We start from the raw sequence: 16,035 nt of genomic DNA, 5'->3' as shown, positions 1-16,035 counted from the left end.
GAAACCAGCCCATGTAAAAGGGGGGTCTATAAGGAGATAATTCCTTTTAAGACAGTGGTGAAACCATACAGTCAATCATAAATAATTAACGCTGATATGTATCAATGAAAAAAAAAAAGATAATTTATTCCATTTTCCTACAAAGACTTGTGACATTATAAGAACAAACATATGAATGTACATACACATTCCCAGACTAAAAGGCACAAAAGGCATGCTAAACTGGGGCCCAATGACTGGTTACCCTGGATGTTCTCCGCTGAGACTGAAGGCTATAGAGAAGGTACAGTCAGTGTATGACATGTATAGTGGAGTCACTTTAATACATTACTTATCTTGTACTGGTCCGGAGTTACAGCCTGTATTATCTTCCAGAGCTGCACTCGCAATTCTGCGTGCTTCAGAGCATAAACCTCCCAGCATCCCTTTCTTGTTCAATGTCTGCACAGGAATTCTTCTGGTGACTTGCATTCTGGGAAGTGTAGTCTTTGCACCAGGCACTGTACAGTAACGTGAAGTAGTAAAAACTACCGTAAATGTCCCCCTGTATTATAGGAGCTTAGCTAAGCTGTAGGGGGTGTGTCTGACAACAAGCTTGGTGTCAACTTCCAATAGCAACCAGCAGAATTGTGAATGCAGCTCTGCGTTATACTTTAAGCATTAGTGCAACATAAGTCATGTATATACAAAGTGACTCAACAGGTTGTTTGTATTTCATATAAATCTAAACTATGAAATGATGTTCACAGGTGAATGTACAATGTAACGCAACTTTCCAGGTGCCAAAGCTATAAAACGTGAGTCGTGAAGTGCAAGGACTGACTAATCTGAGACTTTCCCCATAGACTCTGCTGTTGCCTAATAATGGACGTCAGTAGACTATGGTGAATGGCGCAGTTGTATGTAGCGTCCTTTACATGTCTCTACCCCCCCCCCCCCCCCTGCTCCTTACAGCCGGGATTATGGCAGGAGACAGGCGCTGGATCGGGAGGGTCATTTCCTATTGCAGTGCATGCTGGTTCTCCAGTCTAATACACTTTGTGTAATGTAGTATAAACACAATACTGTAGTCTAGTCCTATATATGACTTTTATAGGGTGTTGACATCTATAAATACACAATGAATGACATAGCACAAGACGACCCTTAGGCCTGATTCACATATCGTTTTTTCCTTCCGTCACAGACCTTTGATGGACGATGGCGATGTATCCCATTGTATAAACTTACAGTAGGATATGTTGCCCGAGCTCCCTGGGCGGAGTGCTACTTTAAGTGCTGTGCCTGGTGACACTCCTGACGTCACTGTGCATAGATGGACAGTGACGTTAGGAACTTAGAGATGCTGGACCCCCGTCCAGTGCATCAGGTAGCGCTCGGCCTGGGGATTCCAGTCATATATTGACAATGACTTTAGGGGCTCCTCCAGCCCCTGACATCACTACCCATATATAGACAGTGATGTCAGGTGCTTCCCCAGGCCGAGGACTTCGACCCTGGGGAAACAGCCCAACATGTACATGTAACGTATACCTCTGCCAGGTGCCATCCGTCACATAAAGGCTCCATGTTTTTTTTTTTTTTTTTAAAGTATACTTTTTTTGCGTAATCGCTCAGGATGGAATAGCTTAGTCTACTATGTTATTCCATCCTACAAAAAGAGGTATATCGACAAATACCAGCCCAACGCGACACTCTTTTGGCCTCTGTTGGGCTAATGAAGCCCTATAGACACTTTTAAAGGGAACCTGTCACCAGCATTTTAGCTATAAAGCCAGCAATACCTGGTGAAAAATCATTGTCATCTAAGCTATAAATATGTTCTAAGTAAGCTCTGTAGCTTTAGTATTCCATTTTTCAGTGGTCCCACGCCGTATGCAAATGAGCAGAAAAGAGTCAAATCTTCATCTGAAAAGAGTCAGGTTTTCATTCCTCCAGTGTCTCAGAGTGGACTCCACCTCCTTCTTTTTGATTGACCGCTCCTTAGCCAGTCAGGGCCGGACAGGTGGTGGCAGTGGGCGTGGTTAAGAAGCTGCATCCCAGAGGGAAAAATAATTACCATAAAAGGCGGGAAAAGTTTAAACGACGATATTTACCGACAGAGGAGGACTTCAGGAAAGAAGAGAACAGGAACGAACTCTGGACAGCTGCGGCCATTGAGCGGTCAGGCGAGTTTAACAGGTAAGATGTTGATGACAGGATCGCAGTGTGGACCGTGCCTTATAGGTGAGGGATGCAGATAAGTTGACACATAATAGACAGAACCAATCAATAACGATCACAGTGCTGCATTGCGTGACTATATCACATACAGAACTAGAACACGGGGATCCTGCAGCTTATGAACCAGTTTATAAGTCACTTTCCATTAAAGTGAATGAGAGATACGGAGACAGCCCAGAGTTTTCTCGACTATCCGTATCGCACGTGCAGAATCAGCGGTGAATGGTAACATCCAAATATTCTATTCCCTTTAAATATCTTTTTGCAGTGGTTCTCATGTCTTGGGGGAAATTGTCTTTCAAAATGGGTGTGGCCTAAGTATAGTGGGAGTGGCTTGTTAGGATTAACTGCGATACATCTATAATAATTCAAGAGTGTCTATAGCACCAAACCTGCTACATTGATATCTCTGCCCCTTAGTGTTCATATAGGTCTCTATGATGGAAGATATAAGAGAGCAGTGCAAGTGGCCCCAGGATTGTTCTAGGGATGTCCACATAGGCTTCCTGCATGTAATGTGGTATATGGGCATGATGTGATGTCCATGAAACCATGCTAGGCACGGAGGCCCCTGCCAGATGTTGTTATACCAATCTAGAGCGTAAACCTATCGGTCTGAGAATGGTTATCCGGAGTTCTGATGGTTGAGGGGACAAGAAACCCTTGAGCACCATTTTTTTTTTTTTTTTAGTGGTCCTGATCAGCCATCGGTGGCTAGAATGACTGCTGCCCCAAAAATGCCAACGTTCTGTCCGATCATACGCATCTGATTCCAGAACTCCACTCGCCGGTTATTGTGCCAGTAGCCCAGGTTTCCATCTACAAGGAGTAGGGAAAATGGCAGGAGGACCGCAAGAACTTGGGCTGAGAAGCGAACATAGTAGCCTGAGAGGAAGGATAACGCCAGCACTCCATACAGGACAAACAGGATCTGCAGAACTGGTTCTCCTCCTGGAAGGAAGTCCAAATGCGACAGGCGGTCCTCCTTACTGTGCTGTAGGGTGTACGCCTGGTGAGGGATAGAGACACAGGATAGATCCTCGAGTCACCGACATTAATATATGACAGGAAACATGACATGATATGGATATACAGTATATACACGACATACAGTGCCCGGGTGCGCCAACAGGCTACTCTGTTCCAGCCTAGGTATTTAGATACAGGGCGGTGGGAAAATGAAGTGAATCTAGAACTCTCGGTTATATTACATTGTCATACAAGTCTGATCAGTGGAGAGCGCTCGACCCCCAATGATCAGACTTTTATGATGTCTGAGCGACATATAAAAAAAAAAATCACTTTTAAGGCAAGAGCGCAGTCAAGGTGCTGTGTTTGTGGTTTATATAAAAAAGGAACAGGCACTTGGGAGTCTGCAAAGGAAACACTCAATCAGCTGCATAAGCAGCAGGATTATATCAACTGCAGACCCAGGGGCTTAAAGGGTTATTCCCATCACACAAAGCGATTTCATATCCCGGCTGGCGTGGGCACCTGCACTCTTGGCAATACCTGAATTTTCAGCTTTTGACTGTAGTATCACATTGAAGGGTTAATATACGCCATCACTTTGTGATCGGTGGGGTTCTGACTGCTGCGAACCCCACAGATGCCTAGAATGAAGGGGCAGCAGCCCTGGTTTAGGAATGCTGCCCCTTACTTAGGAATAAAGAGATACTCCGGTCAAAAGCTGAAAATACAGGTATCGCCCAAAGTGAAGGTGCCCATCCAAGCACCAAAGTCTCACCTATGAGCGTCTTTTTCTGTCTGCATGCTCAGACAGCGGTTGTCATGACCCGCCGGAAATGACTCCCTGTGGGTGAAGACTTCACCGTGAACCATTCCCAGCAGGTCACGACCACCGCTGCTTGGAACGAATACGCAGACTACAGGATCGGCCAGACAGAAGACACCTGTGGTCCCACAGAGCTGGGAGAATCATGCAAGGGAGACTTTCGGGCTGGGATTGGTCACATGAAGGGGGGGCCCGCCAGACAGCTAGGTCCCTTAGTCTCCTGTTGGACTATAGAAAGAAGAAATGACGGAGCTTGTACACGGCTCACCAAGGATAGATGACAAATGCCAACAAAAGCTAAAGGGACACAACACTTGTACCCCATTTGTTCGAGTGACCGGTGGGGCCTCAGCACATTGTGGTGCCCAAGTGATCAGAACTCTGGCAGTTGCTTATCTAATAATGAACGAAAGGATCGGACATGTTGAAATTCAACAGCCTGACCCTTCTCTCCCCCCCCCCCCCCGACATCTGCCATTGGGAGAAAGTTTGGACGCCACCAAACACATTAGATGTTCGGCCGGTACTGCAGAAACCAGCACTTGCAGCGGTTACACATCTAATGTGTATATGTTCAGTGCCCGGGATAAAGCAGGGTGCCCTGTTACTTACCAGGCAGATGAGGTAGATGCCCAGGAACACCTGACCGGTGGACTGCAAGGAGCGGCTGCGAGGCTTCTGCCGGTAAACCTCCCCTGCACCGCTGGCCAAGATTAAGAACCCTCCAATGACGGCAATGATACGAGAATACATGCGGACCTGAAACACACAGACAAGTCATATAAATACAATGTCACTAACATGGGAGAAAGATATTCTTATAATACACGTCAAGGCAGAGTCTACTCCATCTGCGTAAACTCTGCATAATGACATCAGAACGTGATTACTATATAGTGTCAATAATATCGCTCACCTTCAGCCAGTCACCATAGTGGACTTGTCCCCCAACATGTGCTGCGTAGGTGCTGATGGCCAGCTGCAGGGCAGAACCCAGTGCAAACCAACGCCGCTTTACCCCAAAGGACATAAAACTGGCGCAGAGCACAGCCACGCCCAGGTCGAAGTATAAGAACGGCACAGGGATGTCCGGCTTCCTAAGAAAACATTACAAGGGTTAATGAGTGACACTTATACACCATATATATATACGGAAAATAATTGCACACAACTCAAAAAAAGCACCAGACTCCTGGTGATCATGATCGGGGGTTCTCTCGGCCAATCAGATGTGAGGAGGACTCGGGCATCTTAGTGGTCACCATTTAATAGGAGCGACGTGTATATATAGAAATCTGAACGCTCTTTTATAGATGTATAACCTCGGTGATCAGCTATGGGGAAGCCGCATATACGACCATAGAGGTCTCATGCAGCGGCCACTACAGGTCAAGCGTAGTATTACATAGCGGCAATTCAAATGAATGTAATACATGGACAAGTCGGGTCCTCCAGGGCAAGAGTCAAAGTTTGTTTGGGGGGGCTCCGAGCAGGTAACCACCCTCCATGACATCCATACGCCCTAATAGGACATATGGAAAGAGGGAGGGGTCTTCAAGTGACAACCCATTTAAAGGGCAATCGTTCAAATTCTGGTAACATACATGACAACAAGCAGTGAAGTATCCAGTACACTGTATATATAATTGACACTCACTGTACCTTTTGGCCTCTGCTCGCTCCGCATATAACATAAGTTGACTGAAGCAAAACCAGAACGGGCAGCGGGTGAGAAGCAGCACCCCAAACCGGGTCACCAGCTGCAGAAGCTTCTTACGACCACTCACAGCCATTCTCCCCTCACACCCGGCTACTGACAACTAGCGCCGCGCCTCACTTCCGCTGGACAACTCACTTCTGCCAACCAAACCATTCATTTTCCTGCCGAGCAACCAAGTCAGCAACGTCATATCCGCCATCCAGCCTTAACTTCCGGGTCAGCGAAGCACTTCCGTCCTACACTCCGCAGAGACGTTTGCCAAGCACTTCTGCCAACCAGCTGTAAAGGGCTCTTCCGGTAGCTGCAAACCCACGCTACTCCAGTCACAGGGACGCTGAATGTACAGTTTGTCTCTATATGCTATGCAAACTGACTGGCTGTAGTGTGCTTCAAGGAGATTACTGGCAGGAAATTTAGAGAATGAATCCATGCCCCCATCACTAATGTGTCCAGGGCCGCCATCAGGAATTTCAGGGCCCCCTACAGCTACATTTTCTGGGCCCCCCTACCGTGGCACCGCCTGTTAACGGTACTCCGTCCAGTACTATATCATGGTACCCAGGGCCGCCATCAGGGGGGGTATTAGGGGTACTGATGTGAGAGGCCCGGCCAAACCTAATTGAAAGGGGGGCCCGGCAAACTGCCGCGACTTGCCTTTGGTAGAAAAAAAACAGGCCCCTGCAATGGGGCCCGTTTTTTTCACCAAAAGAATGTCATGAGCTGCGGGCCCCCCTTTCAATTAGGTTTGGCCGGGCTTCTCACATCAGTACCCCTAATACCCCCCCTGATGGCGGCCCTGGGTAGCATGGGGGCCGTCAAACACCGCCGCCCGTGCGACCGATCACGCGCACCACGCAAACTCCCGCGCATGCGCACCGGCGACCACCTGGAAGCGCGCACCGAATTTTGAGGCAGATTTTGACCTGCCCACACTATCTTGCCGCGTTTTTTGCCTGCGGCGATTGAGGACAGCAGACAGAAAACGCAGCGAAAAATGCATTTTCTGCCTCCCATTGATTTAGATGGCAGGTCAGAGGCAGAACCGCGGCAAGAAAGGACGTGCTGCTTTTTCTTTTTTCCGCGACTGGCTCCCATTGATTTCAGATTAAATCAATGGGAGGCGGTTTTGGAAGTTTTTTGGTGCTGATTCTGACGCAGTGTCCGAGTCAATATCAAGGCCCAAAAACGTTGAACTGGGCCTTATTGTTAGGGCTTATTCAGACGAACGTGTAATACGTCCGTGAAACGTGTGTGATTTTCACGCGCCTCGCACGGACCTATGTTAGTCTATGCGGTCGTGCAGACTGTCAGTGATTTTCACGCAGCGCGAGTCCGCTGCGTAAAACTCACGACATGTCCGATATTTGTGCATTGTTCGCGCATCACGCACCCATTGAAGTCAATGGGTGGGTGAAAATCACGCCCAGCACTTCCGCAGCCGTATAAACTATGAATGAAAACAGAAAAGCACCACGTGCTACAAACATACAAACAGAGTGTCATAATGATGGCGGCTGCGCGAAAATCACGCAGCCGCGCATCATACGCTGCTGACACACGGAGCTGTTATGGACCTTTTGCAAGCGCAAAACGCCACGTTTTTGCGCGCGCAAAAAGCACACGCTTGTGTAAATCCGGCCTTAGGGTAGGAACACACTAGGCATGAACACTGCGGATTTTATGCAACACATTTTATTGTGGAAAATCCGCAGCGTATCACAGTCGCAGCAGAGTGGATGAGATTAGAACAAATCTCCTTCACACGCTGTAAAAAAAAATGGACCTGCAGTGTGACTTTTTGGCTTTTTAAGTCGCATGTCAATGTATTCTGTGGAATCGCTGCTCCTCTGTTGCAGAAATGCTGCGGTTCTGCCGCAAAAATCACAAATGAGAAAAAAAAAAAAAGCCACTTTTTTAAATTTATAAAAAAGTTTAGACTTGCCCCGGCCGTAGTCCTGGTGACGCGATCCTCTATTCTTAGCGTAGCCCCGCCTCCTGTCATGACGTTTCATCCCATGTGACTGCTGCAGCGGTCACATGGTCTACAGCGTCATCCCAGGAGGCGGGGCTACGTTCAGAAGAGAGAGATGCGTCACCTAAACTACGGCCGGGGCAAGTCTAAACGTTTTTTTCCCTGCAGGATTCCCGCAGCGGACACGCCTCACGAAACCTGCGCCACTATTTGGTGCGGTTTTTCTGGCGGAATTCCCTGCGGCTCCCGGGATAAGCTGTGTAGTTTTACTCAGCATATCCGCCTAGTGTGTCCCTTATGATGTCGCTCCTGGAGCTGCTGCCGCTCTCTAAATAGGCAGTTGGTCCAGTAGAATTTGGAATTAATTTTTTTTGTGAACCAGCTTAAAAAAATACAAAACTTTTGTGTTAGGGCCTGTTCACATCACCGTTCGCTTCCGCTCCGGGGTTCCGTCTGAGGTTTCTGTCGGGTGAACCCCGCAACGGAAAGTGAAAGTGATAGCACAGCTTCCGTTTCCATCACCATTAGCGCAGTCGACTGCGCTATTAATTCCGTCCGAAAACCAGCCGGAATTGACCAGCTGGGATGACGCTGTAGACCATGTGACCGCTGCATCAGTCACATGGGATGAAACGTCATGACAGGAGGCCGGGCTGCGCTAAGAATAGAGGATCGCGTCACCAGGACTACGGCCGGGGCAAGTCTAAACTTTATCAATTTAAAAAAGTACCTTTTTTTTCTTCTCTTGTGTGCTTTTTGCGGCAGAACCGCAGCATTTCCACAACAGAGGAGCAGCGATTCCACAGAATACATTGACATGCGACTTAAAAAGCCAAAGCCACACGGCAGGTACATTATTTTTGCAGCGTGTGGATGAGATTTGTTCATATCTGACCCACTCTGCTGCGACTGTGATACGCTGCGGATTTTCCACAATAAAATGTGTTGCATAAAATCTGCAGTGTTCATGCCTAGTGTGTTCCTACCCTAAGGCCGGATTTACACAAGCGTGTGCTTTTTGCACGCGCAAAAAACGTGGCGTTTTGCGCATGCAAAAGGTCCATAACAGCTCCGTGTGTCAGCAGCGTATGATGCGCGGCTGCGTGGTTTTCGCGCAGCCGCCATCATTATGACACTCTGTTTGTATCACGTGGTGCTTTTCTGTTTTCATTCATAGCTTATACGGCTGCGGAAGCGCTGGGCGTGATTTTCACACACCCATTGACTTCAATGGGTGCGTGATGCGCGAACAATGCACAAATATCGGACATGTCGTGAGTTTTACGCAGCGGACACACGGACACACGCTGCGTGAAAATCACTGACAGTCTGCACGACCCCATAGAGTAACATAGATCCGTGCGAGGCGCGTGAAAATCACGCACGTTGCACGGACGTATTACACGTTCATCTGAATAAGCCCTAACAATAAGGCCCAGTTCACAGAGTTTTTGGGCCTTGATATTGACTCGGACACTGCGTCAGAATCAGCACCAAAAAACTTCCAAAACCGCCTCCCATTGATTTAATCTGAAATCAATGGGAGCCAGTCGCGGAAAAAAGAAAAAGCAGCACGTCCTTTCTTGTCGCGGTTCTGCCTCTGACCTCCCATCTAAATCAATGGGAGGCAGAAAATGCATTTTTCGCTGCGTTTTTTGTCTGCTGTCCTCAATCGCCGCGAGCAAAAAACGCAGCAAAAAAACGCAGCAAGATAGTGTGCGCAGGTCAAAATCTGCCTCAAAATTCTTTAAGGAATTTTGAGGCAGATTTTTTTTTGCCTGCAAAATACTGTGTGAACAGGGCCATACATAAACAGCACTTTGAGATAATTTACTCACTGTCAGAAGAGCTGCTCCCACTCCAGTCCTCTTCCGGCGATGTCTTCCAGGGGAGGTCTTCGGTCCAGACGTCCAGTCCTTCACCTCCAGCCAGGCTCCAGGTAAGTTTTGTCCATGTGTGTCCGCGGCTGCGCGCGCTTCGTTCGCGGGTGCGCGCGCGGCCGGTCGCGGGTGCGCGCGCTTCGTTTGCGGGTGCGCGCGCGGTCGATCGCGGGTGCGCGCGCGGTCGATCGCGGGTGCGCGCGCGGTCGATCGCGGGTGCGCGCGCGGGCGGTCTCCAGTGCGGGCGTTCGTGGATGCGCTCGCGAGTGCGCACGCGCGGCAGTTTCATTGTGCGCGCGATCGGGTGCGCGCGCGGGCGGACGGTTTGACGGCCCCCCATGACGAGGGGAGGGGGCCCGCAGCAGCAGCAGCAGCAGCAGCTCACGACATTCTTATGGTGAAAAAAACGGGCCCCATTGCAGGGGCCCGTTTTTTCCTACCAAAAGAATGTCGAGGCAGTTGCCGGGCCCCCCTTTCAATTAGTTTTGGCCGGGCCCCTCACACCACTACCCCTAATACCCCCCTGATGGCGGCCCTGAATGTGTCCATACCTTCCGAAATAGAAATAATAGGTACAAACATAGTGCATTTTGCACCAGTTTTCGCTCCTCAGTACAGCCCTCAATGCTAAAGACCCACAATTCCCTGTAAGGAATCGTACACGTGTTATGGATCCGTAATACATTTCCTAGGTAATCTGTGATACAAAAAAAAATGGTGGCACTGGGGTAGAATACAGTATACGGCGGCACACAGAGCACCTGCGGCGCTGTAATACAGATCTGTAGGATCATCGTGCCGCCATACAGACTCCGCACATGGCTTTTCCATACGTAGGAGGCCTTATGCTACAATAAAACGAAGCACAAATCCACAGTAAGCGTGTACGGCGACTTTGACCACGACAGTTTGCGCTGCCAAAGATCACTGTCGCACTGCCTGGATCGCAAGTAGTGAATGTGGCCGCGTTGCGATTTAACCGCGACACAATAGTGGCAAGAAATTCAGCAGGTTTTGGATTTCTTGCGACTGCGGTGTCGCGGTTGCTGTACATTGTGGGGCACGAGGCGGCCACGTTCTCGTTTTGATTACTTGCGCTGCAGGCAGCTCCACACAGCGTTCCGTGGCAGTGTGGCCTGTGTCACGGCCAAAGCCCCAGCCTAAATCTGCAGTGAAAATGTAAAACTTGACAAAATTCCGCAACGCATTGGCGTGCCGTGGATTAGAAAATCTGCAAAAAAAAACTAAAATCACACACGTTTTTCCACCACGTGTAAATGGAAATTTTGCATGTAATAAAGGTACCACTTGATTTTTGAGGTGCTGTTCCTCCCAAATAGGAGCACTTGAAGGCCTAGTTCACACTGAGTTTTTTGCAGGCAGAAAAACCGCCTCCATTAAAATCAATGAGAGGCGTTTTTGGACATTTTTTGACACCGTTTCCGCATAAAAAAAACAGCACCATAAACCTCAATGTGAACATACCCTCTTGAAGGCTCGACTATATCTCATATATATCCAGTTCTTACCATCTCTAGATACATTTTCCCACATACACCGTGTGCACAATTATTAGGCAAGTGGGAATTTTAACCATATCATCATTTTTATGCATATTTTCCAACTCCGAGCTGTATAAACTAGACTGCTTATTGGATGAAGCATATCAGGTGATGTGTACTGGTGTAATGAGGGAGGGTGAGGCCTAAGGAGATGAAGACCCTATATCAAGGTGGGCAGGATTATTAGGCAACTTGTTTTCCTCGGGTAAAATGGGCCAAAAAAGAGATTTAACTGACTCTGAAAAGTCAAAAATTGTTAAAAGTCTTTCAGGGGGATGCAGCACCGTTGAAATTACTAAGATTTTGGGGCGGGATCACAGAACCATCAAACGTTTTGTTGTAAATAGTCAACAGGGTCGCAAGAAACGTGTTGAGAAAAAACAATTCAAATTAACTGCCAAAGATTTGAGAAGAAGCGACCAGGAAACCATTATCCTCCAGTGCTTCATATTCCAGAACGCCAACCTCCCTGGAGCGCCCAGAAGTACAAGGTGTTCAGTGCTCAGAGACACGGCCGAGGTAAGGAAGCCCGAAACCCGACCACCACGTCAAGACGGGGTCAAGAAATATCTGAGGACAGATTTATCACAGGTTTTCTGGACTGATGAGATGAGAGGGACACTTGACGGACCAGATGGATGGGCTGTGGCGGGATCAGTACCTGGCACAGAGCTCCACTTCGCCAGCCAGGTGGAGGTGGGGCACTGCTATGGGCCGGTATTATTAAAGATGAGCTGGTTGGACCTTTTCGTGTTGAAGATGGACTAAAAATAAACTCCCAAACCTACTGCCAGTTTTTAGAAGACACTTTTCTTCAGGCTGCGGTACAGGACAAAGTCTCATCGTTCAAGAAAACCAGGATGTTTCAGCAGGACGATGCGCCACCGCACGCACCGAGGTCTCCACTGCACGGCCAGCCGGTAAAGGCCTTACAGATGGAAGAATAATGACATGGCCCCTTCCTCACCTGACCTAAACCCTATTGAGAACTTGTGGGACCTTCTTAACCAGCAGGTTTACGGTGAAGGAAAACAGTCCACCTCTCTGAACAGTGTCTGGGCGGCTGTGGTTGCTGCTACACAATAAGTTGATCGTCAACAGATTAAGAAACTGACAGACTCCATGGACGGAAGGCTTATGACTGTTATTGAAAAGGAGGGGAGCTATATTGGTTACTGATTTTTTTTTTTTTGGGAAATGTCAGAAATGTTTATTTGTAAATTTTGAGTTTGAATATTATTCTCACTTTAAGGCCCCATTCAGACGACATTTTTCTACGCCCCGTCACACGGCTGCATTGAAATCAATGCATGTCTAAGGAGCTATTCACACGGCCGTTATTTTAAAGGCCCCTATGAACGGCCCTATTTTTGCCACTTTTCCCGGATCCCTCAATAGACTCAAGTCTATGCAAAGACGATTTTCACGGCCGATTTGACACCCGGTCATCTGAATAAAGCCTAACAGATGAAAACAAACAAGTGAGATTTGAAAATGTTCCTTTTTCATTTAGTTACATAATAATTCTGCACACGTAGATATTCTCCTAAGAAAGCCAAAACCTCCCTTTTACTTTCTTAAATATTCAGGTTTGATGTTTATTAACATTTTGGATTGACTGACAGCACTGTAGTTGTTCAATAATACAATTAATCCTGAAAAATACAACTTGCCTGATAATTGTGTATGTAATAATGCTCGTCGTATCGCCTGTGCTTTTATAACGTAACCTCCAATATTAGAACATCAAAAAGAAGTACCGTACATCCCTCTTATCACTGACATGAAGATGGGATCCCGTTTTGCCTCTCACCTAGCAAAGGTTATATGTACCCTAATAATAGTGCCATACAGCCTACAAACAGTAGCACCACATCAGTGCCCATATACTAGAGCCTCCCATATCAGTACCTGCAAAGTGCCCCTATAATAGTGTCTGCCATGGGGCTCTGTAAAGAGATGTCAGTTCTTGGAGCTCGGAGTCTTTACTATGAGCATTGGGCACCGATCAGTCAACGGCATCTTCATGTCACAATTTCAAAAAGTTTGGTAAAGGGGGTCCATCATCCTCTTTAGTATTATAAGTGGTACAATATGATTTATGTGGTACAGAGGATAACGTGTCTGTTTTAGAAACACATTTTCAAAGATCCTATTAGGAAATAGAGTTAACAGAGGAAAGGCCCCTCCTTTAGGACCTCCGTGAATTAGCTGGCAGAAGAGAGGCTGGAGGACCCAGCACATCCGTGCATTGCATGGACAGTCTATTGATTTGAATGGTCACTACACCGTGTTCCAAATTATTATGCAAATGTTATTTTTCGCTGATTTTCCTAAATAGTCCATGCAAATGACAGTCAGTATAATCTTCAAGCCGTCAACCGTTGGAGTATAATGCAAATTTTATTGAACAAATCTAATGATAACAGATTTTTTTTTAGAAGTAAAAAACTCAAAATGCTTCACATTATTATGCACAACAGAGATCAAAACATTTTAAAGGTTGTAAAGAGAACTAAAATGGTAATTTGTTGAATTTGCATCATCAGGAGGTCATATTTACAGAAATCAAAAGATCTTTCAATATAAAAAACTTAACAGGCCAAGTTACATGTTCACATAGGGCCCCTTCTTTGATATCACCTCCACAATTCTTGCATCCATTGAATTTCTGAGTATTTGGACAGTTTCTGCTTGAATATCTTTGCAGGATGTAAGAATAACCTCCCAGAGCTTCTGTTTTGATGTGAACTGCCTCCCACCCTCATAGATATTTTGCATGAGGATGCTCCAAAGGTTCTCAATAGGGTTGAGGTCAGGGGAACATGTGGGCCACACCATGAGTTTCTCTCCTTTTATGCCCATAGCAGCCAATGACACAGAGGTATTCTTTGCAGCATGAGATTGTGCATTGTCATGCATGAAGATAATTTTGCTACGGAAGGCACGGTTCTTCTTTTTGTACCACGGAAGAAAGTGGTCAGTCATAAAATCTACGTACTTTGCAGAGGTCATTTTCATACCATCAGGGACCCTAAAGGGGCCTACCAGCTCTCTCCCCATGATTCCAGCCCAAAACATGACTCCGCCACCTCCTTGCTGACGTCACAGCCTATTTGGGACATGGTGGCCATTCACCAACCATCCACTACTCCATCCATCTGGACCATCCAGGGTTGCACGGCACTCATTAGTAAACGACATGGTTTGAAAATTAATCTTCATGTATTTCTGAGCCCACTGCAACCGTTTCTGCTTGTGAGCATTGTTTAGGGGTGGCCGAATAATAGCTTTATGTACACTTGCAAACCTCTGGGGGATCCTACACCTTGAGGTTCGTGGGACTCCAGAGGCACCAGCGGCTTCAAATACCTGTTTGCTGCTTTGCAATGGCATTTTAGCAGCTGCTCTCCTAATCCTATTGATTTGTCTGGCAGAAACCTTCCTCATTATGCCTTTATCTGAACAAACCCGTCTGTGCTCTGAATCAGCCACAAATCTTTTCACAGTACGATGATCACGCTTACGTTTTCTTGAAATATCCAATGTTTTCATACCTTGTCCAAGGTATTGCACGATTTCACGCTTTTCGGCAGCAGAGAGATCCTTTTTCTTTCCCATATTGCTTGAAACCTGTGGCCTGCTTAATAATGTGGAACGTCCTTCTTAAAGAGGCTCTGTCACCAGATTTTGCAGCCCCTATCTGCTATTGCAGCAGATCGGCGCTGCAATGTAGATTACAGTAACGTTTTTATTTTTAAAAAACGAGCATTTTTGGCCAAGTTATGACCATTTTCGTATTTATGCAAATGAGGCTTGCAAAAGTACAACTGGGCGTGTTGAAAAGTAAAAGTACAAGTGGGCGTGTATTATGTGTGTTACATCGGGGCGTGTTTACTTCTTTTACTAGCTGGGCTTTCTGATGAGAAGTATCATCCACTTCTCTTCAGAACGCCCAGCTTCTGGCAGTGCAGATCTGTGACGTCACTCACAGGTCCTGCATCGTGTCGGCACCAGAGGCTACAGTTGATTCTGCAGCAGCATCAGCATTTGTAGGTAAGTAGCTACATCGACTTACCTGCAAACGCCGATGCTGCTGCAGAATCATCTGTAGCCTCTGGTGCCGGTGTCCTCGCTCGTCTGACACGATGCAGGACCTGTGAGTGACGACACAGCGTGATCTCTTGAGAACACGGCTGTGTCTGCACTGCCAGAAGCTGGGCGTTGTGAAGAGAAGTGGATGATACTTCTCGTCAGAACGCCCAGCTAGTAAAAGAAGTAAACACGCCCCGATGTACGCACATAATACACGCCCAGTTGTACTTTTACTTTTCAACACGCCCAGTTGTACTTTTGCAAGCCTCATTTGCATAAATACGAAAATGGTCATAACTTGGCCAAAAATGCTCGTTTTTTAAAAATAAAAACGTTACTGTAATCTACATTGCAGCGCCGATCTGCTGCAATAGGAGATAGGGGTTGCAAAATCTGGTGACAGAGCCTCTTTAAGTAGTTTTCCTTTTTTTTGGGCACACCTGGCAAACTAATTATCACAGGTGTCTGAGATTGAATACAATGATCCAAAGAGCCCTAAGACACAATACCATCCATGTGTTTAATTGAAAAACTAATAATTAAAGGTTTATGACACTTAAATCCAATGTGCATAATAATTTGTAACACAGTGTATGTAATGCTCCATTTTTCCTGTAGTGGCTCTGCAGGCACTTGCTGCCAGGTTCCTACACAGATCACATCTGATCACTGTAGATCCTAGCAGCGGTACTTCCTGTGGTCAGCTCATCGTCTAGGAAGCCTTCTAACCAAAAGAGATTAACCAAAGAGGACAACCCTTTTTAAAGTACAACAAACAAAAACCACTG

At 46.8% G+C, this 16,035-nt stretch overlaps 1 protein-coding gene across 1 annotated transcript; it reads right to left on the bottom strand.

Annotated features, from left to right (window-relative positions):
• Positions 1-109: 109 nt before the first annotated feature.
• Positions 110-5,894, bottom strand: TMEM101 (transmembrane protein 101). Its single transcript, XM_075845987.1, has 4 exons — positions 5,681-5,894; positions 4,935-5,115; positions 4,631-4,777; positions 110-3,232 (listed from the first exon to the last, which is right to left on the bottom strand). Exons 1-4 carry the CDS (start codon positions 5,809-5,811, stop codon positions 2,924-2,926), a joined length of 768 nt encoding a protein of 255 aa, XP_075702102.1. The 5' UTR covers positions 5,812-5,894; the 3' UTR covers positions 110-2,923.
• Positions 5,895-16,035: the final 10,141 nt, after the last annotated feature.

Source organism: Rhinoderma darwinii, chromosome 13, assembly GCF_050947455.1.
Source record: "Rhinoderma darwinii isolate aRhiDar2 chromosome 13, aRhiDar2.hap1, whole genome shotgun sequence".
In the NCBI taxonomy this organism is placed as follows: Eukaryota; Metazoa; Chordata; class Amphibia; order Anura; family Rhinodermatidae; genus Rhinoderma; species Rhinoderma darwinii.
This window is presented reverse-complemented; position numbering and strand designations above follow the sequence as displayed.

Bases quoted from the DNA above. Each gene is read 5' to 3' on its own strand.
- TMEM101 (XM_075845987.1), bottom strand. From the start codon at position 5,811: ATGGCTGTGAGTGGTCGTAAGAAGCTTCTGCAGCTGGTGACCCGGTTT. The intron at 5,116-5,680 runs GTACAGTGAGTG...ATGTTTTCTTAG, and splicing joins GAGCGAGCAGAGGCCAAAAG to GAAGCCGGACATCCCTGTGC. The intron at 3,233-4,630 runs GTAAGTAACAGG...ATCCCTCACCAG, and splicing joins GCATCTACCTCATCTGCCTG to GCGTACACCCTACAGCACAG.